Here is a 25,660-nt window from a genome sequence, read left to right as displayed (position 1 = left end):
TGAAGAGAAGATTCTTTCACATTCTAAGAAGCAGGGCAGTTTGGAATAAGCCGATCATTCGACGCCTATGCTAATGAAGTTTGCAACACCCGGACCCTCTTCCCCCACCCTGTCTGTCCTTGGCAGATAAGTAACTCAGCAAGGAATTTTCCATTCCACACTTGCAAACTCTATTAACCATTTCTTGACCAGTGCAAACCTGAGTTCTGTCTCACTCTTTTTGCAAAGACACTTTCCCATTCCATGAGAACAAAGTAATTACAAAGCGCAGCTTTCAGAAAAGGCATTTCCCCCTCATTCCACATCCCGGGCTTCCTTGTCTTTTGAGAACGTAAGGCTCTCATTTTCAAGTCACACCCCCCCCCCCAAACAGGGAGCTTGTTGTTGTGCTGGAACCACGTCAGGACCCCTCTCTGTGGGGTGCGGAAGCATTTGCAGCCTTGCTGGGCACCCAGTCTGCTGGTTTGGATTTGCTGCACCAGAGTCAAGGAATCGGAAGTCCTGCTTGATCAGCCTATAGGTGAGTTCTTTGAAAGCGGCACACAGCCCTGGCCAATGGAAGACGCCCCCTCCCCATTTTATTCCCACTCCCATCTCCCTCCACACCTCCTCCTCCTGTGTGGCTCCCCATTGCTAGAACTGCCTCCCTCAATAAGCAAGCTGCTCCTCCAAGGCTCACCCCACCCAATTCCTTAAGAAGGCCTTTCCTCACCCCTCTGCCTGCCCCTTTGCGGCCAGCTCCCTCTGCTGTGCTGCATCCATTCTTGCCCCCATGACTCCTCTGCCAAGCCCCGAGTTCTCTCCTGCCTTCCCACCTGCAGAGGCATCACTCTAGCTCTGTCTACTTTATCCTTGCGCAGCTGCCGGAGCGTCCTGGATGCCTGCTTGTCATGCAGCTCTTGAAGGCCCATCTGGAAGGCCACTTGGCCACCATAGGCGCTCTTGAGCCTGATAGCCGAACCGAGTGGAGATTGTTGCCTTGTTTTTGAAGCTGGCTCCACTCTGGAGCCTGCCTGAGACACAGAGACTTTGCTGGGGGAGGTTCCCCTGTCTGCATGCCAGGAAAAGCATTCTCTAAGTCAGCCTGACAGCTCTTCTGGCTCTGTTCTGGAGCAGGGCCACTACAAGTTGGCTCAGGTTTTACCAAGGAAGGAGAGGGAATTGAGCTTGGTTCCCAGGAAGGCCTGTCATGCTGGAGCCTGGAGAACCAACCAAGCAGGGTGGGGGCAAAAGACTGGCTGAGCAAGGAGCCTTCACACCAGTTTGTTAGCCAGCTGGGGAAAGAGGAACATAGGAAGCTGCCATATACTGAGTCAGACCATTGGCCCTTCTAGCTCAGTATTGTCTACACAGACTGGCAGCAGCTTATCCAAGGTTCCAGCAGGGCTCTCTCTCTCCCAAGGCAGTGGGCCCCCAGACAACTGTCTCCCCTTGCCCTATTATAGTTACGCCCCTGGATAGATTCTCTCCAGGAGGATCTGTCTTCCACTTGGCCTTTTAGGTCTCTCAGTGGTGCATTCATTGCTGTCATAATCGAGTCCATCCACCTTGCTGCTGGTCATCCTCTTCTTCTCTTTCCTTCAACTTTTCCTAGCATTATGGACTTCTCAAGGGTGTTGGGTCTTCGCATAATGTGTCTAAAGTATGATAGTTTGAGCCTGGTCATTTGTGCCTCGAGTGAAAATTCTGGATTGATTTGTTCTATGATCCATTGCTTTGTTTTCCTGGCTGTCCATGGTATCCTCAAAAGTCTTCTCCAGCACCAAAGTTCAAAAGCGTCAATGCTTTTTCTATCTTGCTTCTTCAAAGTCCAGCTTTCGCATCCATAGAGTGTCGCATGAAAAATAATGGTCAGAATGATTCTAATCTTTGTAGATATAGATACGTCACAGCATCTAAATATCTTTTCCAAGGCCTTCATTGCAACCCTACTAAGTGCTAGTCTGCGGCATATTTCTTGACTGCTGGATCCTTTACTGTTGACAGTCAATCCTAAAAGGCAGAAGATATCCACCACTTCAAGGTCTTCATTATCAATTCTAAGGCTGGTTGCTGTACCCATTGTCATTAGTTTAGTCTTCTTGACGTTTAGTTGTAGTCCCACTTTTTCACTGTGCTCCTTGACTTTCATTACTAGAGCTTGCAGATCATACTGACATAATATTGCCTTGACGAATCAAGGAGGTTGCTTTTGTCTAATAAAGCTGTGATCAGCCTACCCTCCTTCTAAAGAGTTACCAGTAGTGAGCCCTGCCTTTTTTGACAGGCTGGTGAATTCCAGGGCTAAGCCGATCAGCTCACCAGGTGGGTGGGATGTAGAGAGCTTCTGCCAGGAAGAAGGAAGTTCTTTGTTGGGAGAAACTAGGCTGGAGGTACACAGGAGGACATGTGGCCATAGTGGTAGGCTGCAGGAGAACAACTGTGCAGAACCTTGAAAGACAGGAGCTCAGGAAGCTTGAATCCTCAACAGGAGTTTGGTAAGTCCAAGGAAAAGGGAAATTTAGTCTAGGGAAAAGTTTGTTTAGTCAGACTTTATGTTAGAATTTCTATTTCTTGTGTGTGTGTGCGGTGGTGGGGGGTCTGTTCTATTATTGGTTATGCTGTGAGCAGGTTCTATTCACACCCTGCAACAGGCAGGGAGCTAGCAAAGCCTGTCCCAACTAGTCAAACTGTGGCTGGGTTATTTCACTATTGGGGTCATGGGCAATCTGGGCTCGGGAAGGAGAAGAGACCCCACACAAACCTGTATTTCATAAGCTTTATTAAGGAAATTGGTACATAGGCATACCATCAATCATTTAAGACAAGCAAAACAATCAATCAGTTTCCTCAGTGTAGTGTAGTTAAATCAGTTTTCAGCTAAAATCACTCCTCTGCTCCTCATGAGAGGAGCAGGTGCGTCAGCAACTTCTGGTCACATCTGGAAGAGGAGGGCAATGGGGCGGCAGGGAGGCATGCTGCTGCCCTGATGGGCTGTTTAAAATGCTGATGCTGGTGGGGGGAAAGCAGTGTGTGTGTGGGGGGGGGTAAGTGGACCTTCCCCCCACTCTTAAAGGGAGACCCCTACCACCTTCGAACTGTCCCACTGTGGTTCTGTGCACATCCCTAGTCTGCGGACCTCCAGGCTGAGAGCCACAAGGAGAAGAGTCCTTGTGCTCTTGCCAAGAGGCTCACACCCCTGGCACAGCCTGTTGATTTATAGCAAAGCAATCAATCAGCTGGAGGGGTGGAGCAGAAACAAACAGTCAGGCCCCCACCCAAGATGGCTTCCACATTGAAGTTGTCTGGGTGCCAGGGGGCGGGGACCCACTTCCATATCCCTTGCAGGCACATTGTGGGGATCACAGTAGAGCAAGGCTGCGCAACTTTGGCCCTCTTGCAGATGTTGGCCTACAGCTCCCATAATGCCTTGCTACTGGCTGCTGAGGATGATGGGAGTTGTCGTTCAAAAACAGCTGGAGGGCCAGAGTTGAGCAACCCTACATAGAATCATAACATTTTAGAGTTGGAAGGTTCCTCTGTTAGTCAAACCCAGCATCCCTAACAAATGGTCATCCGGTTTCTGTCTGAAAACCATCAGCAAAGGGGAGTCCAGTACTCCATGCCTCTGGCGCACCTCATTTTATTTACAGTATTTACAATATTTATACCCTGACATCCATCCATCTATCCTCTCCCTCTGGGTCTACTCACAGCAGAGTAGCTACGTGACCACGTCCACCAGCCTGAGCCAAGGACTACAAACATTGTGACTTGTTGAAAATGACAAAAGGGAAGGGATGTGGTAATCTTCCATGACATCTCAAGCTGGCCAATGACTTTGCTTAGCCTCCCTGTTCCCTTCCAATCAGAGTGTTTTGGGGCACAAATGTAGAAAGAACATACCAAGCTCTGTTTCCTCAGCCAAAGTGCCCTCTGTGAGCTGCTCAGTCTCTGACTAATGCCCTCAAAGGAGTTACCAATTCCCTGCTTACATAAGAACAGCCCTGCTGGATCAGGCCCAAGGCCTGTCTAGGCCTGATCCAGCCACAGGGAGTGCCTCCCTGATGACACACCTTGCCTTCTCCAGCCAGAGCACTTCCCACAAATAGCAGCCTCTCTTTTCCTCATTCAGGGACCTGAGCACCCCACAAGTCCCAAACATCAAAGCCCCCTCCTCATATGCAGCTGCTCGACCTCCAAGAGCTGCTTCCTTCTCTCCTTGCCAGTCTCAACTCAATTCTCCTTTTCCGCTGACTGAAAGGCCTCCCCATCCCCTGCACAACACCATACCTGTTGGCTGCATAAGACCACCCCTGCTGGATCAGGCCCAAGGAGTCCCATCTAGTCCAGCATCCTGCTTCACACACTGGGTCACCAGATGCCTCTGAGAAGCTCACAGGCAAGAGCTGAGGGTATGCCTTCTCTCCTGCTTTTGCAACCTTGCAACTGGTGTTGAGCCTCTTGCCTGCGAGGCTGGAGGTGGCCTATAGCCACCAGACTAGTGGCCATTGATAGACCAGTTCTCCCTGAATTTGCCTATGCTCCTTTTAAAGTCATCCAAGCTAGTGGCCATCACCGCATCCTGTGGGTCATGGCAGAGAATTCCATAGACTAATTATGTGCTATATGAAAAAGTACTTCCTTTTATTGGTCCTAAATTTCTTGACCTTCAGTTTCAACGGATGACCCCTGGTTCTAGTGTTATGAGGGAAAGATAAATTTTTAATTCTGTCCGCTATCTCTGTGCATGATTTTAAAGACCTCTATCATGTTTCCCTGCAGTCGTCTTTTTTCTAAACTAAATAGCCCCAGATGTTGTAGCCTTGCCTCATAAGGAAGGTGCTCCAGGCCCCTGATCATCTTGGTTGCCCTCTTCTGCACCTTTTCCAGTTCTACAATGTCCTTTTTTAGATGTGGTGACCAGAAGTGTATGCAGTACTCCAGGTGTGGCCTCACCGATTCTCATTCCTCTGTTGAATAACATTTCTGTTATTCAGCAGTGGGATGAGAATAGCAGGGAATTGGTAACTCCTTTGAGGGCATTATTCAGATACTGAATATAATTAAAATTGTAACTTTAATGGTTTGGAGGGGGGAGAAACCTATTTTTGACAATTTTACTGTCCGACCTGATTAAATTGCATGGGGTCTGATTTTTTTCTGCCATGCAGAGAGCTGTTGGCCGAATTCATGAGTAGCCAAGTGAGCACTCTGCCTTTGGAGTGGGAGCTCTGTCCTGGTGGGGCAAAACCTCTACTCCTGGGTACTGCGGGGGGGGGGCAAAGGAGGGGGCTCTGAGGAAGGAGCAGGAACCCCAGTGGGGGGCACCAAGTCCACAAGGCTCCAGGACTCTTCTGAGAGGGCAAGCAAGCTCCCCACCCCCAATCTCTGACACACAGTCAAACATTGGGAGTGTGCCCAGCTCCTGATTAAGGGTAGGATGCCTCTCCTGCCCTAATGTCAATCCTGTGAACTGCCCTATTGTGTGAATAGGGATAACGTGGGTCTTAAATCTAGGGGGGTTCCAGATCCAAGTTCACATTTCTGTCCATTGGGCTAGCCTGGTTCTCATGCTTTTCTGAGAACAAAAAGGGGCTTGTTTGTTTTTAAAGGGAGCTGAGGTGGAGACCCATGAAGTTGCTAGGAAATACAGGGGGGCTGGGGTGTTGCCCCAGGAGATGCAGCTCATAGGAACATAGGAAGTTTCCTTGTTCTTGGCCTGTTCACACAGTGGCTTGAGACCAGGTTCATTGCAGAAGGTTCAAAGAAGATCCTTCCCTGGCGTCTCCAGATAGGGCTGAGAGAGACTCCTTGCTGCCAGTCTAGGTAGACAAGACTGAGCTAGATGGACCAAGGGTCTGACTCCTTGTAGAAGGCAGCTTCCTGTGTTCCCATGTAATGTGGGTTACCAGCATTGAATTGATTGCATGAACCCATGCTGAAGTGGTTTTTGGCACCTTGGCATGGGTTCACATTACTAATGTTGGCAACCTACATTAAACCTAGATCCAAATCATTGGGTGAACAAACCTACTGAATCAGACCACTGGCCCCTTTAGCTCAGTATTGTCTATACTGACTGGCTGGAGCAGAGATGGAGGTTGCTGCAAAAGGATGTCTGTTCCTACTTCATTTTTGCTACCCTGGTGCCTTTGCTCCAATGCTGGTCCAGAAAAGCCATCAATCCAACCAAGGAGAAGAAGCTTGTGTGTGTGTGTGTGTGTGTGTGTGTAGAAATCTTGCCACTGACCATGCTGTCCTCTCCTTTTCAGGTGATGTCATCCTCAGGAGACCTCAGCGATGCAGGTAACTTTCCCATGTAACTTTGCAGGGAACAGGGTGGAACGGGGAATCTTTATGATAATTCCTGGAGGAGTGGGGTGCCCCTATGCACACTTTATGAAAAACTTTGCTCTTTTGGCAGGACTTAATTCAAGGCAGTGCTCTCTGTTTTGATGCCAAGGCTGAGCCCTGGAATATGGCCAATACTAACAGAGTGTATCTGAGCATGTGCAGAGTATATCTCCCCCTCCTGAAGAGGACAGGGCTCCTGTACATGTAACAGTTGAGCAGAGGAGGGGATTTTGGCATGTGCAGCTTGCCATGTGTGTTTGTGGGGACGGGGGAAGGAAAGGTGCCTTTGCTGAGGTCTCCTTTTCTACACGGCTACTTAAGGCAGAGGATCCTCCCCCTGAAGATGGGAAATGCACTTGCTCAGAATTACTCTGGCTGACGCTGTGCAATGTTATGCATGTGGTGGAATATTGTGCAGCTGCTCAAGAGCGCTGTCACTTCTAGGTGCAAACGGAGTTGTGCAACAGTGAGGCCATTATATATCATCGCTGCCCTGACACCCAATGCCATTTGTGCAATTTTTGGGCTTGTGCAGTAGTGTGTAAGAGATTTTTGTCACCCCAAAATCCCTGCAACCAGGAATAATTGAGGGCTCCAAGAATTCTCACATTAAAAGACTATGGGTTCTTTTTGATGGTACCGGCTGTCGAGAATCCCAAGACCCCAAGAAGACACAAGAAAAAGTGGAGATTATATATATAATCAAAACAAATTTATTTTTCTTATCAATATTCAGAAAAGCTGCATTACATATATATTAACTTCTCTTCTCTTCACAGCAACTAACTAGAGCCTAATTGATACCCTACAGCTCACTAAGGCTATCAATTCACTCTATTTACCTTACTCCTGCGCTTACCAAGAGAGAAAAAGACGTTCCTCTTTTCAGGGTTTTGAGTGTGATGAATCAGGCAGTCTTCTCTCTTTCCTCGGCCTCAGCCTTTCACTACTCCGTCTCTTCTTTTCCCCCCCTATATCTCCTGACCTGGCTCTTAAATACCTTTTATATTCGCTCACATACCCAAAAAAGGGGTTCCGGGCATTGGAGACCCTCACCTCTAACCCACACTTTCCTGACATTCAGCACTCTTGCCTAAGAGAAGAAGAGGAACTTGCTACGTATAACAACACCCCCCCCCCTTTTCATCAGTCACCTGAAATACCCTTTTGACATATAAATGAATAATCAAAAAATAAGGAAGTACGCTCCAACCAATGACCTAATATGGCTACAAACAGAGCAGAGGCACGTCGCCAAAAAAAAGAAGGAACTGGAAAAGAGGAACTTGGCATCCACTTGGCATGGACAAATCCCTTTCAAGGGTCATAAAGTCATATCAAATGATCAAACTCGAGTACAATCACCCATCTAACACAGCATAGCTAACCTATATATATGCACATAATTAATACAAAATTGACCCAATCGGATCTTACAAGTGCTCCTGCACAAATGTTATGTCCCATCACATGTGTCACCTTGTGCAGTAGGCCAGCCTCTGCAATTATTTTCCGTGGTGAGTTGTTATGCTTTGCATGCTAGTCCTTACCAATAGACACCTTGACAGCCAGCATCAGTTTGAGCCACAGGATACAGAGGCATGGCCTTCACTCCAGCATGAGGTCTGGCAGGCGATATCTAAGAACCTAAGAACAGCCCTGCTGGATCAGGCCCAAGGAGGCCCATCTAGTCCAGCATCCTGTTTCACACAGTGGCCCAGATGCCGCTGGAAGCCACAGGCAGGAGTTGAGGGCATGCCCTCTCTCTTGCTGTTACTCCCCGGCAACTGGAACTCAGAGGCATCCTGCCTTTGAGGCTGGAGGTGGCCTGTAGCTCTCCAACTAGTAGCTGTTGAGAGACCTCTCCTCCATGAAGTGATCCAAACCTCTCTTAAAGCCATCCAGGTTGTTGGCTGTCACCACATCTTCAGGCAGAGAATTCCACAAGTTGATTATGCATTGTGTGAAAAAGTACTTCAATTTGCTGGTCCTAAATTTCCTGGCAATCAGTTTCATGGGATGACCCCTGGTTCTAGTGTGATGGGAGAGGGAGAAGAATGTCTCTCTCTCCACTTTCTCCACACCATGCAAGATTCTGTAGACCTCTCTCCTGTCTCCCCGCAGTTGTTTATCTGTAACTCACTTTGGTTTTGCTTTGCCTTGACAGTTCCCACCCCCTCCTGCTCTGTGGCCCCCAATCCAGGCAGCAGAATCAGCTTCCCAGAAATTATCCGGAAGAAACGGGATGGCAAAAAGCTGGAGGAGCAGGAAATCTGCTACTTTGTCCAGGCTGTGACCAAGCAGACCTTGCAGGAGGGGCAGATTGGTGAGAAATTGGGGAGAGGAGCAAGATGTGGGGCAGCAGGGGAGAGAGGAGGATGGGAGAGGGGGGATGCTGGAAAGAGGACAAAAGTGCTGTGTTCCAGCACAAGACAACCCGACTACCACGAGTACTACTACTACTACTACTACTACTACTACTACTACTACTACTACTACACTACCCTTGGGCAGTGGGATGGTGGGTTGGAAAGTAGCCTCTGCTTATTTGCATGGTTATGAGCCTGTGCCCCTCAAATGTCCCCAAGAGGCGAGAAGTTCCAGATGCAGCACTCCAGGGCTTAGTTTCCTTTGCATGAAGGAGCATTGAAGGCAAGTGGCGTCTTCTTCATGTGTGTTTTCTTTTCAGATATACCAGCAGGACATGAAGTGTGGGCAAGCAGGCACACCTGCAGCACACAGTACAACCACTGACCCTGCCTCCAACTTTCCAAGGGCCACCATTGTAGCCCACAAAGGGTGCACCCCAACTTTAGCTAACTCCAGCTAAAATCTTGCTCTCTCCCTAGGAATACAAGCTATGAAATGTGCCCCAAACTATTATTTTTTTGCTCCTTTATCTCAGGGGTGGGGGTGTCGCCTGCCCAAACTCTGATGGGCATTACGTTTCAAAGGCAGAGAAATCCTCTGCTAGTAAGGAACATGACTCTTTTTTTAATGCTACCTTTTCCTCCAATCTATCTATGTGGTTGCTACGAGTCGACACCGACTTGACGGCACTTAATCAACCAGTCACCTTTTCCTCCAGTCCAACCGGTTTATCAAACTCCGTACCTGCAAAATATGTCTAGGCCATTTTGGCTGTGAGGTGGCATCCCCTGCTTGCTGGTCCAGAAGGAAAGGGTGGCTGCCTTTTGCCTCCACTCAGAACCCCCTTTGGGTTAAGTGCCACCTATTAGCTAAGGACTCTCTTCTAGGAGCAATGCTGATGGCCATCCGACTGCAGGGCATGGACCCGGAGGAGATTCTGGTGCTTACGCGGGAGATGGCCACTTCTGGAAAGGTCTTGGAGTGGCCAGAGGAATGGCATGGACTCCTGGTGGACAAGCACTCCACCGGTGGGGTGGGCGACAAAGTCAGCCTGCCTCTGGCCCCAGCCTTGGCTGCGTGCGGCTGTAAGGTGAGTGAGAAGCTCCCCCTCCCGCTGCTTTGGCTTCTGGCCTCTCCCTGTTCCTACGCCCTGCCAACTTCCCCTGCTTTGCACAGGGCACACCTGGCTACATTTATGTATTTAACCCAACTGTAATTTATTTAACACATCTTTATACCGCTCCCATATGTAAGTTCCTGGTACATGTCTGATGATGATGGAGAGCACTTGAACAAAATGCATACATTTTCATTTCTCAGCAAGTAAACCACTTTACTTAATTTTAAGTATAAGAAATGTAAACTGAACACCCAACAACTCAAAACCAGTTCAAGCAGTTGCTCAAACCAGGCTTAGTCGTCGTCGTCGTCGTCGTCCTCCTCCTCCTCCTCCTCCTCCTCCTCCTCCAATCTCATTCTCTCTCCCCCGCCCCCAGCCAGCCAATGCCTCTCTTCTTCCAACGCCTCACCTCCTGCCATCCGTTTCCAGCTTTGGTACCCCCAGCACTTGGCCACCAGCCATCTCTCTTCTTCTCCAGTCAGGAGCTTTCCCAGACCGCAGGCTTTACCGTGGGATTAAGAGGGGTGGAGTATTGTGGGTTATAGATATTTTAAATTTGCCTAAAAAACAACACAAAAACGGATTTTTAAACTCCAGACACAAATTAGGCAAAGCTCCATGGAGCCATGAGAAATCCATCGTGTGGTTTGGGGTGCTCCCCAATGGCTCTCGGAGACTTTGACTTCAAGCTGGATGATATGTGGACTGGACACACACTTGCCCTTCCACCCATGGTCAAGCAAAGCGAATGCTCCAGCCATCTGGGAATCCCCAGCAATCTCCCCTTGGCTTCCCCCTCCCTTTTAAGGCCTCCCCCTCCCACATGCCCTTCCCTTCTCTTCCTGCATTTAGTGCTATTTGCCTTACAGGGGGGGAAACACGATTCCACCTGCAGGTGTGGCCACAGGAGCAAGGGACGTGCCATTTCCTGCCCTGTTTTTTGTTTTGTATTAAGTCTGACAATTTGTATATAAAGGAAAATGAATCAGACAGCTGGAAATAAAAGAGTGTGAGATTAAATTCAGCACCTGTGCCAATGATATCACCTCCACCGTGACCTTAACAGATCTGACAAACTCAGCCCTAGCTAGAGGAAAAATGACTATAGGATGGGAAACTGGTTTTGGAATCCTGATAAGCCGCCTTCGTCTATTGAGCACAGTGACCCTCACGGTTACAGCTGGGAAAGCAGGAGGAGCAAGTCCCTCCCGCCCTGGAGTTTTACTCATCCTTCCTGCTGAGCAGCACTCCCAGCCACAGCTCCATTGGTCTGAAGGGGGCGTGTCGTCACCGTGACAACTGGCACTTTTGTGAGGAGGAGAGCTGGTCTTGTGGTGGCAAGCAGGACTTGTCCCATTAGCTAAGCAGGGTCTGCCCTGGTTGCATCTGAATGGGAGACTTGATGTGTGAGCACTGGAAGAGATTCCCCTCAGGGGATGGAGCCACTGCTCTGGGAAGAGCATCTAGGTTCCAAGTTCGCTCCCTGGCAGCATCTCCAAGATAGGGCTGAGAGAGATTCCTGCCTGCAACCTTGGAGAAGCTGCTGCCAGTCTGTGTTGACAATACTGAGCAAGATGGATCTATGGTCTGACTCAGTATGTGGCAGCTTCCTATGTTCCTATGACCATCAACCTGGATCATCTGAGAATCTTGCTTACGGAAGAACTGGCCATTGTACTTGTGGTGCTTTCCCCTTCAGACAAACAGCCAAAACCAGGAGCTCCTGGCAAGAGGTAGGGGTGTGTGTGTGTGTGTGTGTGTGTGTGAACAATGATGACAACTCCAGGGCGGGATGTCCTCCCCGCTTCCCCAACTGTAACCATGATGAGCACCAATGTGCCCTCTAGGAGCATCTGAAGAAGACTATCAAGGGGACGGAAGTGGAGGAGCCTGACCTTGCTCCCAGAAACACAGTGGTAGCATCTGGCCCCTCGAGTGCCCCTCTGGAGGTCTTCCTGCCTCCAGCAATCCCATCCTGTTCTTCTCAATGGTTCCCAAGGGGAATGGCTCCCCCCATGCCATGCCAAGTCTCTCCTAGCTTGCTTTCTTCCCTTCTTCCTCTCCGCCTTGCCAGGTGCCCATGATCAGCGGCCGGGGCCTGGGCCACACTGGCGGCACTTTGGACAAGCTCGAGTCTGTGCCTGGCTTCCGCGTCTCCCAGAGCCCTGAACAGGTGAGCTGCCCCAGATGTGACGGGGCTTCCTGCTGGGTCCTGGGTTGGGCCCATGGTTGGGGGCCCAGAGGGGCCACAGCTCTCGGCTCCATGGGGCCGAGGAGAGTGGACCCTGCCATGTGACACGCGGAGGAAGGGCATCCCTAGTTCTGCCCTCACTGCAGTGCACAAGAGGATGCAGAGGCACCATGACTCCTTCCCACCCCTGCTGGGATTTCATCTGTGCCTTGTGCATTTACTCTCGGGCACATCCTTGGCCATGTGCTGGAGATCTGGAGCTGAAAGTGCTTTGCTGCTTCTTAGCACTGGGATTTATGGGATGAGATCTCTTCTCTTCCTTCATTGGTCACATTTCTCTCCCTCTTGACTTACTGCCTGCTTAGAACTCAAGCTGTGCCTTGGGAATGAAGGCACGTGGTAGAGCTCTTGTGTGGCTTGTGGTGGTGGTGGGGTTTCTGAAGGTGCGTTGTTATGCCAGCTGCCCAGATTTTGTTTCCTTGCAGATGAAGCAGATCTTGGAGAAGGTGGGCTGCTGCATCGTGGAGCAGAGCAAAGAACTGGTCCCAGCGGACAAGGCCCTCTATGCCCTCAGAGACATAACAGCCACCGTGGACAGCATGCCCCTCATCACAGGTACTGGATCAGCAGGCCGTGGCAAGAGTGGCCGGTGCTGAGGCTCCTTAGGGCCACTCTGGCCACACTGTGTTTGCGGCATGTTTGCCTTTCCTTTGTGCTGCTGTGCCAGGAACACAGCTTGCAGCATGGGCTGCAAGAATCCAAGGTGCACCCACACAGTGTCATGAGTCGAGGCATGTCACGTCAACACTGTAAAGCAGTCCGGAGGGACCTTGCCTGGTTTCAGCATCTCGAGTTGTGCCGTGGATATTGTGTTTTGAGTCAAATGTGGGGAGACATATGGGCCGTGGCATGGGCAGGGTGGAAGAACTACAACTCTGAGCATTTCTGGAAGAATCGCAAACACTGAGGGCTCAAATGATGGGAAGAGGAGTGTGTGTGTGTGTGTGTGTGTGTGTGTGTGTGTGTGTGTGTGTGTGTGTGTGTGTGGGCTTAGTGACATTTTCAAGTCCCAATACCAGACTCCCCCAATTCAGACGTATTCTGGAGCCTTGCAACAGCAGTAGTCAAGGGGGCTGGAATTAACCCCACAAGGAAGAGGGCCAGCCTCCTCCACTCCCTAGCACTGCCAGCAGAACCCCATCAGTGTCAACTGCAACAAAGGCATGTGCAGAATGCACACCCGTTGCACTGATGCAGTGTGTCAGCGATACAAAACTGAGTGGGGGACTCCTGCTACTCCTGGACTCCTACTAGCCCAAACCGAACCCAGGATGCCAGCTCAGACTTCGGGATGTGTAGAAGCTCCCACCCTGCCCAAGGCCCTTCGTCTCTGTCCCGGTTGGCACCAGGTGCCCAGGAGCCACCCAGGTGGGTGCTCCAAGCTCCCCAGCCACATTGGCAGGGCTTGGGGGGTTCTGTGAGCCACAGCCAGAGATGGAGACCCTCCGCTTGTGGTCTTGGATGCCATCCTGCTTCCCCCTCTGCCATGGGGGGGGGAGGCAGGGGGGTGAGTCTGAGCCCCAGTCCTGCTGGGGCACCAGCAAAATGGGGCTTCCCTCTCTTACACCTCTGCTTTCCTGCAGCGGGAGGGGAGGGAGAGAGCACTGATGCTTGTACTCCAGCAGGCTTAGGAACATGGGAAACTGCCATATACTGAGTCAGACCTTTGGCCCATCTAGCTCAGTATTGCCAACCCAGACTGGCAGCAGCTTTTCTAAGATTACAGGCAGGAGTCTCTCTGAGCCCTGTCTTGGAGATGCTGCCAGGGAGGGAACTTGGAGCCTGCTGTATGCAGCATGCGGATGCTCTTCCCAGAGCGGCCCCATTCCCAGAGGGTTAGGTGGGATGAGAGGAGGGCCAAAGCTTCAACTGACTGGTTGAATTCACCAACCATGCTAGAAATCTGCTCAGTTCGAAAAAGTATAAAAACTTGCAGAGTTTTTATACTGCAGAAAAAAAGTCAAATCACTCCAACCGGGGTGGCAGATCCCAGGAGTGGTGTGACCAGGAATCTGTGGAGCTCAGAAAGAAATATGTAGCTGGCTTTAAAGCCTATAAACAACATTCTCCAACTGCCTCCCCGCAAGAGTTATGAAAACTCAAAAAACCATACAAGAAGAGAAGAGGGAGTATATTTTTTTAAATCCTGGCAATTGTGGATCCCGTTGTTGATCCCATCATTCAGATAGAGAGAGTCCTTTCTCATCCGCTGGAGCACTGCCAGAGGCCTTGGTAAAGACCCCATGAGCTCGTTTAATTCCCGTACAAGTTTGGGGAGAGCATTTTAGAACTTTATTTAATGATTCTGAGTTGGAGCGGAAGCAGGTCAGTCTTGATATAGACTCACTACCACGGTGGCCTGCGGTAACCTCAAGGTAGGTGGGTGGTTTGCTCGATACCCTGAAGGCAGGGAAGGCCCCGGGTAATGACCTTGTCCTGGAACTAATTAAAGTGAATCCCAATGGTGGGCCCCAATTAGCATCCTTATTTACACACATCGATCAGACAGAACATATCCCCAGGGACTGGGGAGTAGTGATAATTGTTCCAATTTATAAGAAGGATAATAAGGGTGACCCAGCCAACTATCACCCTGTTAGTTTATTAAGTGTAGTGGGCAAGCTCAGTGCAAGACATTTAAATCAGAATCTACAGGATTAGATGGAGCCTGAAGGTATACTTGGTGATGAGCATGCTGGTTTCAGATCCGGCCACTCGACCATGCATCACATTCTAGTTTTACCTCATCGAATAGACAAGTATACCGGTAGGTCCGACTCTGCTTTATAAATGGCTTTTCTGGATTTCAGATTTGCCTTTGACTCAGTTTCAAGCATGGTCCTTTGGGGAAAGGACCTAGAGTACCTTCCTTATGAGGCAAGACTACAACACCTGGGGCTTTTAGTTTAGAAAAAAGACGACTGCGGGGAGACATGACAGAGTTCTATAAAATCATGCATGGAGTGGAGAAAGTGGATAGAGAGAAATTCTTCTCCCTCTCCCATCACACTAGAACCAGGGGTCATCCCATGAAATTGATTGCTGGGAAATCGAGGACCAATAAACAGAAGTACTTTTTCACACAATGCATAATCAGCTTGTGGAATTCTCTGCCACAAGATGTGGTGACAGCCAACAACCTGGATGGCTTTAAAGAGGGGTTTGGATAACTTCATGGAGGAGAGGTCTATCAATGGCTACTAGTCAGAGGGCTATAGGCCACTTCCAGCCTCAGAGGCAGGATGCCTCTGAGTACCAGTTGCAGGGGAGTCACAGCAGGAGGGAGGGCATGGCCTCAATTCCTGCCTCAATGCCTCCCAGCGGCCATTTAACTCCCAAAGAGGCCGTGCGGCCCCTTCAGGAGTTAGATTTCTGCTGGTGCTGTGTTCGCAGTGCAGCCAGGGGTGGCTCTTCCCTGCAGGGAAGAGCTGCTCCTGGCCGCGCTGTGAATGCAGCAGCCCCTTAACTCCCAAACGGGGGCCACGCAGCCCCCCCTTGGGAGATAAACCAGCACCCCCACATCTGACATCAGACGCGTGGGGGGCATGCCGGGGCTGTGAAGCGTGGCCCCTGATTGGGTGTGGCCTGGGTTCTTTGAACCTGTTGGCCCAATAGTGGCTACGCCCCAATCCACAACCTGCATGGTAGCTGAGTTCTGTGTCACAGTGGTGAAAACTCAACAACAATTGACATAGTCATGATCCAGTTGGTTGTAATATTTTTCTTTTATTGTTTTTGAACTCTGTATTTGATCTTTGATCAAAATAAACATTGATTGATCATTGATGGAATGCCAAGTGTCCATGTCACTGAAGCAACGTCCTCTTTCTTGGTGCACAGGCTCCATCTTGTGCAAGAAGGCTGCGGAGAACATCTCTGCCCTAGTGCTAGATGTGAAGTTTGGCAGTGCGGCCCTCTACCCCACTCTGGAGAGTGCCCGGCAGTTGGCACACAGCTTGGTGAGTGGGTCCCCCACGGAAGGCCAGCAGCCTCTGGCTCAGAGGGTGGCCTGTCAGCTCCTGCTCCTCTGGTGGCTGGGCTGGAGATGGAACATTCCCTGCTGCCTTGATTCTGTTGGGAATGGGGATGGGGAGGGGCAGAAAAGGCCTCTTGGTGGGAACGGGGTCTGGGTGCTAGACAGAGGGCCCTGATGAGAAGCCTTTGGCTGTCTCCCACTCTGCTGATGCAGACAGCATCTTCTCTTCTCTGACCAGAGTGCAAATATTTTCATAAGAGTTGATAAAGACTGCAAGAAGCTGTGTTGGTCCTTTACAAGGAAGAGGACCCTGTGTGGGCCTGTGCACTAACCAAAATGTCACGATCAGATCTGATGGGACCCTATCAGGCAAATGTTGGCTTCAGGTCTCTAGACCCCTTCACAAAATCACGGGATAGGGGGACCCAGGAAATCCCCTAGGCAATACCCATTAACACAAAGATGCTTCCTGGGGGGTTTCCTTGGCCTCCCACCCCCGATTTTGTGGTTGTAGCCCTTAAAAAGTGGGTTGAGAATTGACTTTGCTTCACACCATCTGCAGACCTGCATTTTAGGGGCTGCATCTGCAAAATGGGGGCGGGGGTGAAAGCCCACCAGCCAGCTCTCACTAGGTGAATGGGTGCCGTCTTGTGGGTTTCTTTGGCCCCCATGCCCCAATTTCATGGGTGCAGCCCTGGAAAAGTGGATCTGCAGACAGCTTGGAGTACTTTCAATCCAACTGGCTCCCAGCTTGCTTTTTAAGGTCTGCACCCGCAAATCTGGGAGGAAACATCGGAAACGGAGTCTCACAACAATCACCTACTGGGGCAGTAGGTGCTTGCTGGGGGATCACCTTGGCCTGCCACTCCCTGATTTCTTGAGTGCATCCTTTTAAAAGCAGGTCTGAAGCCAGTTTGGGGGGAAAGTGTCTCCACATCAGCTCCCGACCCGGTTTTTAAGTGCTGTATCCACAGAGACTGGGTGGTGGGTCAAGTGGATCTCCCAGCAAGCATTTACTGCCCCAGTGGGTGCTTGCTGGGGGGGGGCTTCCTTGAGCCCCCTCCTGATTTTGTGGGTGCGGTGCTTAAATACCTGGTCCAGAGCTGGCTTGGATGTCTTCCAATTCCCGACCCCATTTTCCCAGTATTTGGGGATCTGGTTGGATAATTCTGATCTGATATAGACCTCTAAATATTGGATCAGAATTATTTGAGTTTATATACAATATCACTGATATTGTCCCGATATCCGATATATCCGATGCACAAGCCTACTCCTGTGTTCCAGTTTGTGCTGGAGAGATCCAAAATAAGTGGCAACATTTGTATTTTTCACTATTATTTCTTCCTTCCATAAGCCTTTGGTACAAGGAGAGGGTTTTTTCCCCCTTTAGCACCCAACAAACTTTAATCCAGTTAAGTCTACATAATATGAACTATGTTGATGGTGCATTATATTTTGAATCCTGCCTTTCCTCCATAGAGGACGGGGAAGTTTATACAGTTCTCCCCATGCCCACTTGATCCTTACAACAACTCTGGGTAGGGTAGATTGAGAGAGACAATGGCTGACCCAAGGGCACCCAGAGAGCGACATGGCCGAATGGGGATTTGAACTCAGGTTAGTGGTGTGCATGAACGGTTCAAAACAAACCGGTTCACCTTGAACTGGGCCAGTTTGTCTGGTTCTCTTGCCAACCAGACTGGCCCTCAGGAAAACATGGCCAGTTTGCAACTGAACTAAATCAAACCCAGTTCAATGCAAACCAGTTAAGAGGTTCAAGCAGCTATGGCGGCCACCATTTTGTCTCATGTTTACCTGTTCTTCTCCCTTGCTGATTGGTTTTCTACTACTGCCTTCTGGTTGGCATGCAATCTCCTTTCCTCTGGTTGACTTGTAGTCATTCAGAATCAAGTGTTGCCAGGAGCAACTCTGCCCCCATTGGCTGCTGGTGTGGGGAGGGATAAGGGAGGGGAGCAGAAAGGAGGAAGTTTCAAAGTGTCATTGAAGCCCAGGCTGACAGTGCCTGACTTCACTCTGCCTCTGGAGCTGGGGGAAGAGAGCAGGTCTGGCTGCCTTGCCTTGCTGTGCCTGCTGCTGCTCCCTTGCTTTTGCTGGGCCTACCTGCTGGACTCCTTCTAGGCAGGGGCAGAGTCATCATTGAACGAACGGGTTCACAGAACCAGGGCCACCCATGAAAAGGGCCGCTGGAACCCCTGTTGCGCGTGACATCACCTGCAAAAGGGACATGGCCTGGGCTTGGGATAACCCAAGTGAGTTCTTCCCCTCTTATTCCAGGCAGCATTTCTTGCCTGGCAGCGTCTATTTCCCTCCCACTCCCGCGCTGTGCACAGCCCTAACTCAGGTCTTCCAAGTCCAAATCCAGCACTCTAACCCCAATGCCACCGTCTCTTCTCTCCTGCCACATCATCTTAGGAAGTGGAGCTTTCCCACCATGCCTTTGAATCTATTCATTCTTCTCTCCCTCTTTTTTGAGGCTTAACATCCAGCCTGAAGGAAAGTTATGAGGTTATAAAGTTATGCTCGGCAGCTTTGTGATGTTTTCGTGGGCCCCAATAAAGCTGGTGTCCCACAGTTACTTTGGAACATTTGAACAGGAAATTGGGCAAACTCTGGAAAATGCAAGCCCTGGCTGGCTTTTAACGTCCGAACCCAGCTTTCTGCCTCTGCCATGCCAACAGGAAGAGAGCTGGTCTTGTGGTAGCAAGCATGACTTGTCCCCTTAAGCTAAGCAGGATCCACCCTGGTTGCATATGAAAGGGAGACTAGAAGTGTGAGCGCTGTAAGATATTCCCCTTAGGGGAAGGAGTCGCTCTGGGAAGAGCATCTAGGTTCCAAGTTCCCTCCCTGGCAGCATCTCCAAGATAGGGCTGAGAGAGATTCCTGCCTGCAACCTTGGAGAAGCCGCTGCCAGTCTGTGTAGACAATACTGAGCGAGATGGACCAAGGGTCTGACTCAGTATATGGCAGCTTCCTATGTTCCTATGTTCCTAACAGGTCCCCAGTGCTCCCCCTCAGTCTCCCTCCACCTGTGTCTGCCTGTCTGCCTGTCTGTGAGAGGTCCACAGGCTGCTGCCCCCCTCCGTCCCAGACACAGACACTCCATGAGGCATTCTCTCTCTCCCTCCCCCCAACTCCAGGTGTCAGTTGGGACGCAGCTGGGGATAAGCACAGTGGCGGTGCTCAGCATGATGGACAGGCCCCTGGGGCACAGAGTGGGTCACTCCCTGGAGGTGCTTGAATCCCTGGAGTGCCTGGAAGGACGAGGTCCTGAGGAGCTCCGCGAGCTGGTGACTACACTTGGTCTGTGCTGGTGGGCGCCTTGGTGGCATTGCTGTGCATGCGTGTCGGAGAAAGGCAGGAATGGAGCTCTGCAGCTGTGAACACCCCACTGCGTCACGCTCCAGCTGAGTCCACAAGAAGAGGAGAGCTGGTCTTGTGGTAGCAAGCATGACTTGCCCCCTTGGCTAAGCAGGGTCTTCCCTGGTTGCATATGAATGGGAGACTCGATATGTGAGCACTGGAAGAGATTCCCCTCAGGGGATGGAGCCGTTCTGGGAAAAGCAGAAGGTTCCAAGCCCCCTCCTTGGCAGCATCTCCAAGATGAGGCCAAGAGAGATTCCCACCTGCAACCTTGGAGAAGCCGCTGCCAGTCTGTGAAGACATAGGAACAGAGGAAGCTGTCATATACTGAGTCAGACCATTGGTCTATCTAGCTCAATATTGTCTACACAGATTGGCAGCGGCTTTTCCAAGGTTGCAGGTGGGAATCTCTTTCAGCCCTATCTCGGAGAAGCCAGGGAGGGGACTTGAAACCTTTTGCTCTTCCCAGAGCGGCTCCATCCCTTGAGGGGAATATCTTGCAGTGCTCACACATCAAGTCTCCCTTTCATATGCAACCAGGGTGGACCCTGCTTAGCTAAGTGGACAAGTCATGCCTGCTACCACAAGACCAGCTCTCCTGCAGAAGGTCCCAAGTTCTCTCCCTGGCAGCATCTCCAACATGGGGCTGAGAGAGTCTCCTGACTGCAACCTTGGAGAAGCTGCTGCCAGACAAGACTGAGCTAGATAGAGCAAGAGTCTGACATGGCAGAAGGCAGCTTCCCATGTTCCTATGCTCCTATAAAGTCACTTATGCCTCGGCATACCATTTGAGGAGGAAGTGCAGAGAAGGCATGGTACCTTCATGCCCCACTTGTGGCTTCCTGGCTACATTTAAGTTGCCCATTGTGGGGACTCTCAGATGCAGGACTAGATGGTCCGGCAGGGCTCTTGGGGGGCTCGGAAGTTCGAAGAATGGCTTCTGTGGCCGCTGCTGTCCACCACAACTGCTCCCTTTCTGCTCAGGCTTCTTAAACGAAAGGGGCTACCCGCCGGGCCTCTCTGTTGCTGTGACACCAGGGGTAGCTCAAACAATTTACTGATCTTAAAATGCACAGCCCAACGTCTTGGAAATGTTTCCTTTCCCAAGGCAACTTGTTTTTCATTTCCATGCCTAGCAGCTGGACAACTCCACACCTCTCATTGGTTGCTGGAATGATGAATGATGACCTACACCAGGAACCCCTCACTCTGGCTTATGGGGCATGCTTGCTCCCCTGGCCCTTCCCTCAAGACCTGAAAAATATGGGTCCTTTGGGGGACATGCTGAGGGCCCAGCCTGGAAGAGGCCATGCCGGACTCCACCCCGCCCCCACTGTGCTAGAAGAGAACAGGCGGTGGTGAACTTGGTGCTTGTCATTCCTAGCTTGGCCTTTGGGAAGGGGCTGGGACTGGAGAGCTGTGTCCCCCTTGGCTGCAAGCTGCTCACTCATTCTCCCCCCCCCATCCCTGCAGGAGGCACCTTGCTATGGCAATGTGGGAGAGCCAGCTCAGTGTCCCAGGGCACTGCCCGTATAGCCCAAGCTCTGGACGACGGCTCAGCCCTGCGGACCTTCCAGAGCATGTTGCAGGCCCAAGGAGTGGAGGTAGACGTGGCCCGGGCCCTCTGTGCTGGGGGCGAGGAGGAGCGCTTCCAAGTGCTGAAGCGGGCCTCGTTGCAAGAGGAGCTGGTGGCCCAGTGCAATGGTAAGGAGGGAGAGCCAGTCTTCTGGTAGCTAGCAGGACTTGTCCCCCTCACTAAGCAGGGTCTGCCCTGGTTGCATATGAAAGGGAGACTAGAATGTGAGCACTGGAAGACATTCTCCTCAGGGGATGGAGCTGCTCTGGGAAGAGCATCTAGGTCCCAAGTTCCGTCCCTGGCAGCATCTCCAAGATAAGGCTAGGAGAGACTCCTGCCTGCAACCTTGGAGAAGCTGCTGCCACTCTGTGTAGCCAATGCTGAGCAAGATGGATCAAAGGTCTGACTCAGTATTTGGCAGCTTCCTATGCCCCTAGGAGGGGGTAGGGTGAGTAGAGAACCAAAAGTGCCCCATGGGAGATTGGAGAGGGTGAAGAGAGGAAGGGGCTAGATTCTGTCAGCTCCCTGACGTCTCCTGACGAACAACAGCTATCTCACCCTGCCTGTGCATTCCTGTCTCAGCTGAGCAGGTTTGTTTCTGCAGCCCCAGAGCTTCTGAAGGACCAGCTTAGGGCAGCTGATTGCTGCCCTGTTCCACCTGTGCCTTCTCTCTGAGTGCTTGACTTGCTCCACCTGTCCCTAAGGACCAGAGAGCTCTTGTGAGAGGAGAGGTTTGTGGAGTCCTTGGCAGCATATATTGGAGGGAGGCATGCCAGAGGCGTAGCCAGCCGCCAAAGGGGGCCAGCCTTTGGTGTGGGGCTGAGGTCGGGGAGGGGGGGGAGTTATAAGGTAGGGTGTGAGGTCTGGGTTGAATGTTGTTAGTCCTCCCTTTCATTGGGTTCTGCCAGGCCTTTCATTATCATGTGTTTGGACTCTCTTGGGGAGAATGATGCTGGGTGTGTGTCCAGTGGCTCTGGGGCAGCTATTATTGTTGTGATGGGGAACAGAATTGGCATTGGCAGAGCAGCTGGCTATTGCAGAGCCAGCTGCCCTGTCAGCAATCTGGCCTCGGAGAGCAGTTCAAGCTTCACACAGAACCTAGCCGTGCTCCTTTGCAATGCCAGGTTGGTTCAGAACAAGACCAAAATCATTCATGACTTGATCATGGATGAGGGAGCCGACCTGGCTTGTATAACTGAGACCTGGATGGGGGAGGCGAGTGGCCCAGTTTGGGCCCAGCTTCTTCCACCAGGTTACTCTGTTGTTGTGTAGGGTTAGGGGATGTGGGCGGGGGGCGGGGTGGACTGGCTGTGCTCCATAAGGTTCGTCTGCAGTTGCCACCGGCTCGTCTGGTGGCTACTCAGGGAAGGGCCTTCTCCATTGCTGCCCCGAGGCTTTGGAACACACTTCCTGCTGAAATAAGAGCCTCCCCATCTCTGACAACTTATAAAAGGGCAGTCAGACTCATTTGTTCACCCAGGTTTTTAATTAGATACTGTTTTAATTGTGTCTTAATTGTTTTTTAATAGTTTTAACTTTTTAATTTTAATTGTTGAAATGTTTTACTCTTTTATTGGCTGTTTTTATTGTTTTGTAAACCACAAAGAGAACTTGCACTTTGGGTGGTATAGAAATGTATTAAACAAACAAACAAACAAACAAACAAACAAACAAACAAACAAACAAACAAAGATTTATTTATTTAAGGATACCTTTCCCCTTACCAGGGCCCCTGTGTGACAGTCGACTCCATTGCAACCTCCATTGCAGAACCCCTTGCTCCAGTCCTCTCTGCTTCAAGCCCCCTCCCCCATTCCTGGGCTCCCCTTCCCCTTCCGCTCAGCCCGGTTTGGAGGTGACTGTGACCGGACTGTTCTCCCACTATTCCTCAACAGGAACAGTTCGGCAGATCTTCGCCCTGCCGATTGCCCAGGTACTGCATGGGCTGGGAGCTGGACGCACCCACCAGGGGCAACCCATCAATCACCGTGTGGGTGCTGAGCTGCTGGTCTCTGTTGGGCAGAGAGTGAGGAAAGGTAACCACTTGAGGGACTGCAGTTCTCCAGGTTGCCGAGAGAGAGTTCTGCCTGCTCTCCAGGGCCTGGCAGAACTTTCTGTAACTGTGGACTCTGAAAGGCACAGCCCAGCTCCTGGAACCCTTCCGGCTGGCTGCTGCAGGCTGGACAGGTGCTTGCAAGGTGTTTCTCCTGCCCTGCAAGGAGCTTCAGTCAAAGCAGACCCTATCATGGCCCTTGTTTATGTGCCACAAGCCATCTCGGTGCCCTTAGCTTACCTGCGTACTGCTGCTGCTCCAATGGTGGGAGGGAGGGAGGGAGGGAGGGAGGTCCTCTCCCCACTCTGGTGCCTGCCCTGGATCAGAGTGTAACAGCACTCCAGGCACTGTGGAGTGGGGGGGGGAAGCTCTCCAACTTCCCAGGGAGCACCATGCAGCTCTGCAGAGAGGGGTTGTGGGGACGGTGGGAGGGAGGGGCAGAGGAGTTGGGATCTCCTCCAGCTCAGATGCAGATGAGAGCCAGAGAAGAACTAAGGGACCACAATGCTTATTTTTGCATTGACGACAAGCCATGGAATATGTACTGTGGTGACGTCTCTCCCACACAATAGTTATGCTCTGCCCCTTCCAGTGCTGGCAGCCTCTGCAGCAGTCCTGCTGGGGTTTCTTCAAGCCTTCCCATGGGCTGACAAGCAGCAGGTGGCTGGACAGGCCAGGAAAGCTGTGGCCACCAATGGGGTGCCATAGCCGGACCTCTTGCCAAATGGATTCATTCTCCTTGCCTGCATCCTGGGGTGGCGGCCAGTTCCACCAGACCCTTCTGCAGGTGCCCCAAAGTGCAGGGCCTTTCTGGCCTAGGCCATGCCCAGCCAAGTCAGTCTGCCAGTCGTGACGGACCTGGAGCCACCTTGGGGTTCAACCAGTTAATAAAACAAAGAGGCTGTCATGGCCCAGCCTGTTGCCACCCCCTCTCCTTCCAGTGGTGACTCTAAATTGGAGGCTGAAAGGGTGGAACTGGTGCCAGCCCCCACCCTGGATCCGACCAATCTAGTGGAGAATGGGTAGGCTGATCTAGACCGCAACACTGAGAGGGAAGGTGAGGAAGAACTGGGGCAAGAAACCCTCAAGGAAGCCCTTTCAGGGTCAGAGACCCCCGAGGCAGCACCTGGGAAACCCCAAACCAGCCTCTCTCCATTACTGCACCCCTTAGCTTCAGCATGCCAGCACTGCCAGCAATCCAGGGGAGAACACCTGCCTCCTTGGGCAGGTGGGGCAATTCTGAAGCATTCCAGAAGGTTCCACAGCCCCACTCAGGTCACAGTGGCTGGAAGCAGGCGTCCCTCTAGGCTGTCCCCTTTCCTCGCTGAACTCCCCTGCCCACCTTGCCTGGTGGCAGTGTCCCCAGTAGGGGCAGACACCAGGCAAGGTGCCGTCCTGAATGACCTGGGATCCTTGGATTTGCCCGATCCAACCCTGGGGCTCTGATGGGGCTTCCTGGATGCACAGCCTGGGGCTTCCTGGACAGCACCTTTCTGTTCGGCTGCCTTCCCCACATCCTGCTGCAATGATCCCCAGGTCGGAAAGGCCATGACCCAGCAGAAGCGGGCAGCAGGGAAGGTGTTTGAGTGCTTGCCTCGGATGCCTGCCCTGCCTCCTGGGATGGGCTGAGGGATTCCAGAGTTCACCAGAAAGTCCCACTGGCATCTGACAGCCCTTGGAACTGCTGCAGCCAGCCACCCACTGGGCCTTCAGTCTTCCAATGGGAGGGGGTGACTGGTGACATCATGACATCACGTCAAACTGAGGGCAGGGAGAGGGCTGCTGGCTGGGATGGCGTCTGGGTCCTTAGAGGACCAGGCAGGCGGGTGAGGCCAGCAAGAGCTGCACAAAATCATTGTCTGGCCCAGGGAAGTGTCCGTGTGTGTCGAGGGGCAGAGGGCTCACGCCGGGACAGTGATCATCTGCTCTGCCTCACACCCCGTCACATATGGAGCTGCCCCACCCTCCCGACAATTAAGTGGACAGCCCTTCTCTCCTTGGTTTTTGCAGCAACAGACTAAAATGTTGCATCTGGAATCTGTTCATCATAATCTCCCACTCTAAATTTTGATGTAAACTGCCTTGAACCTTTTTTGGAAGGGCGGTATATGAATTGAATGAATGAATGAAATCTCTGGCTCTGGCTCTACAGGGAGCGGATCATAGCAGATGGCTTCTTTCCCCTCTCTTCTAGGATCTCCATGGATCCGGATCCACTATGACAGGCCCAAGTTGAGTGACGCTGACCGATGCAAGCTGCAGGGAGCCCTGCTGCTGGACACCTCGGAACCCTTTGCTCCCAGTTTATGGGTGGTGGAGACTATTCTCCCAGAAAAGCAGCCTGGAGAGAGGAGGCTGATGGGAAAATGTGGCAAGAAACCTGCAGAAGGGCAGCAAAACTTGGAGAACATCTAGAAAATGGGTATAATTATCTAGATATTCTCCAAGATATCCTCTATGGAGAATATCTATATAATCACATGTCTTTACAAAACCAGGAAGAATTAAGGAGGTCATAACTGTGGGGCAACTGATCATGCAATGTTTTGCCAATTTCTAAAAAGATAAGAGAGAAAGGGCCTAAAATGGTGAAA

At 51.3% G+C, this 25,660-nt stretch overlaps 1 protein-coding gene across 2 annotated transcripts; it reads left to right on the top strand.

The window, feature by feature from the left end:
• Positions 1-397: 397 nt before the first annotated feature.
• Positions 398-25,660, top strand: TYMP (thymidine phosphorylase). 2 transcript variants are annotated; one of them, XM_053256739.1, is made up of 11 exons: positions 398-520; positions 6,255-6,288; positions 8,504-8,662; positions 9,594-9,796; positions 11,901-11,999; positions 12,503-12,632; positions 15,918-16,036; positions 19,215-19,377; positions 20,911-21,141; positions 22,909-23,049; positions 25,261-25,660. In XM_053256739.1, the coding sequence occupies exons 2-11, from the start codon at positions 6,258-6,260 to the stop codon at positions 25,479-25,481; spliced, it is 1,497 nt and encodes a 498-aa protein (XP_053112714.1). In that variant the 5' UTR covers positions 398-520; positions 6,255-6,257; the 3' UTR covers positions 25,482-25,660. The 2 variants fall into 2 exon arrangements, with proteins under 2 accessions (XP_053112714.1, XP_053112715.1); XM_053256740.1 differs by lacking the exon at positions 22,909-23,049.

The sequence above is a fragment of the Hemicordylus capensis genome, chromosome 5 (assembly GCF_027244095.1).
Source record: "Hemicordylus capensis ecotype Gifberg chromosome 5, rHemCap1.1.pri, whole genome shotgun sequence".
Lineage (NCBI taxonomy): Eukaryota > Metazoa > Chordata > Lepidosauria > Squamata > Cordylidae > Hemicordylus > Hemicordylus capensis.
This window is presented reverse-complemented; position numbering and strand designations above follow the sequence as displayed.

Coding starts and splice junctions, on each gene's coding strand:
- TYMP (XM_053256739.1), top strand. CDS start 6,258: ATGTCATCCTCAGGAGACCTCAGCGATGCAG. Junction 9,797..11,900: donor TGGCTGCGTGCGGCTGTAAG/GTGAGTGAGAAG, acceptor CCGCCTTGCCAG/GTGCCCATGATCAGCGGCCG. Junction 12,633..15,917: donor CAGCATGCCCCTCATCACAG/GTACTGGATCAG, acceptor CTTGGTGCACAG/GCTCCATCTTGTGCAAGAAG.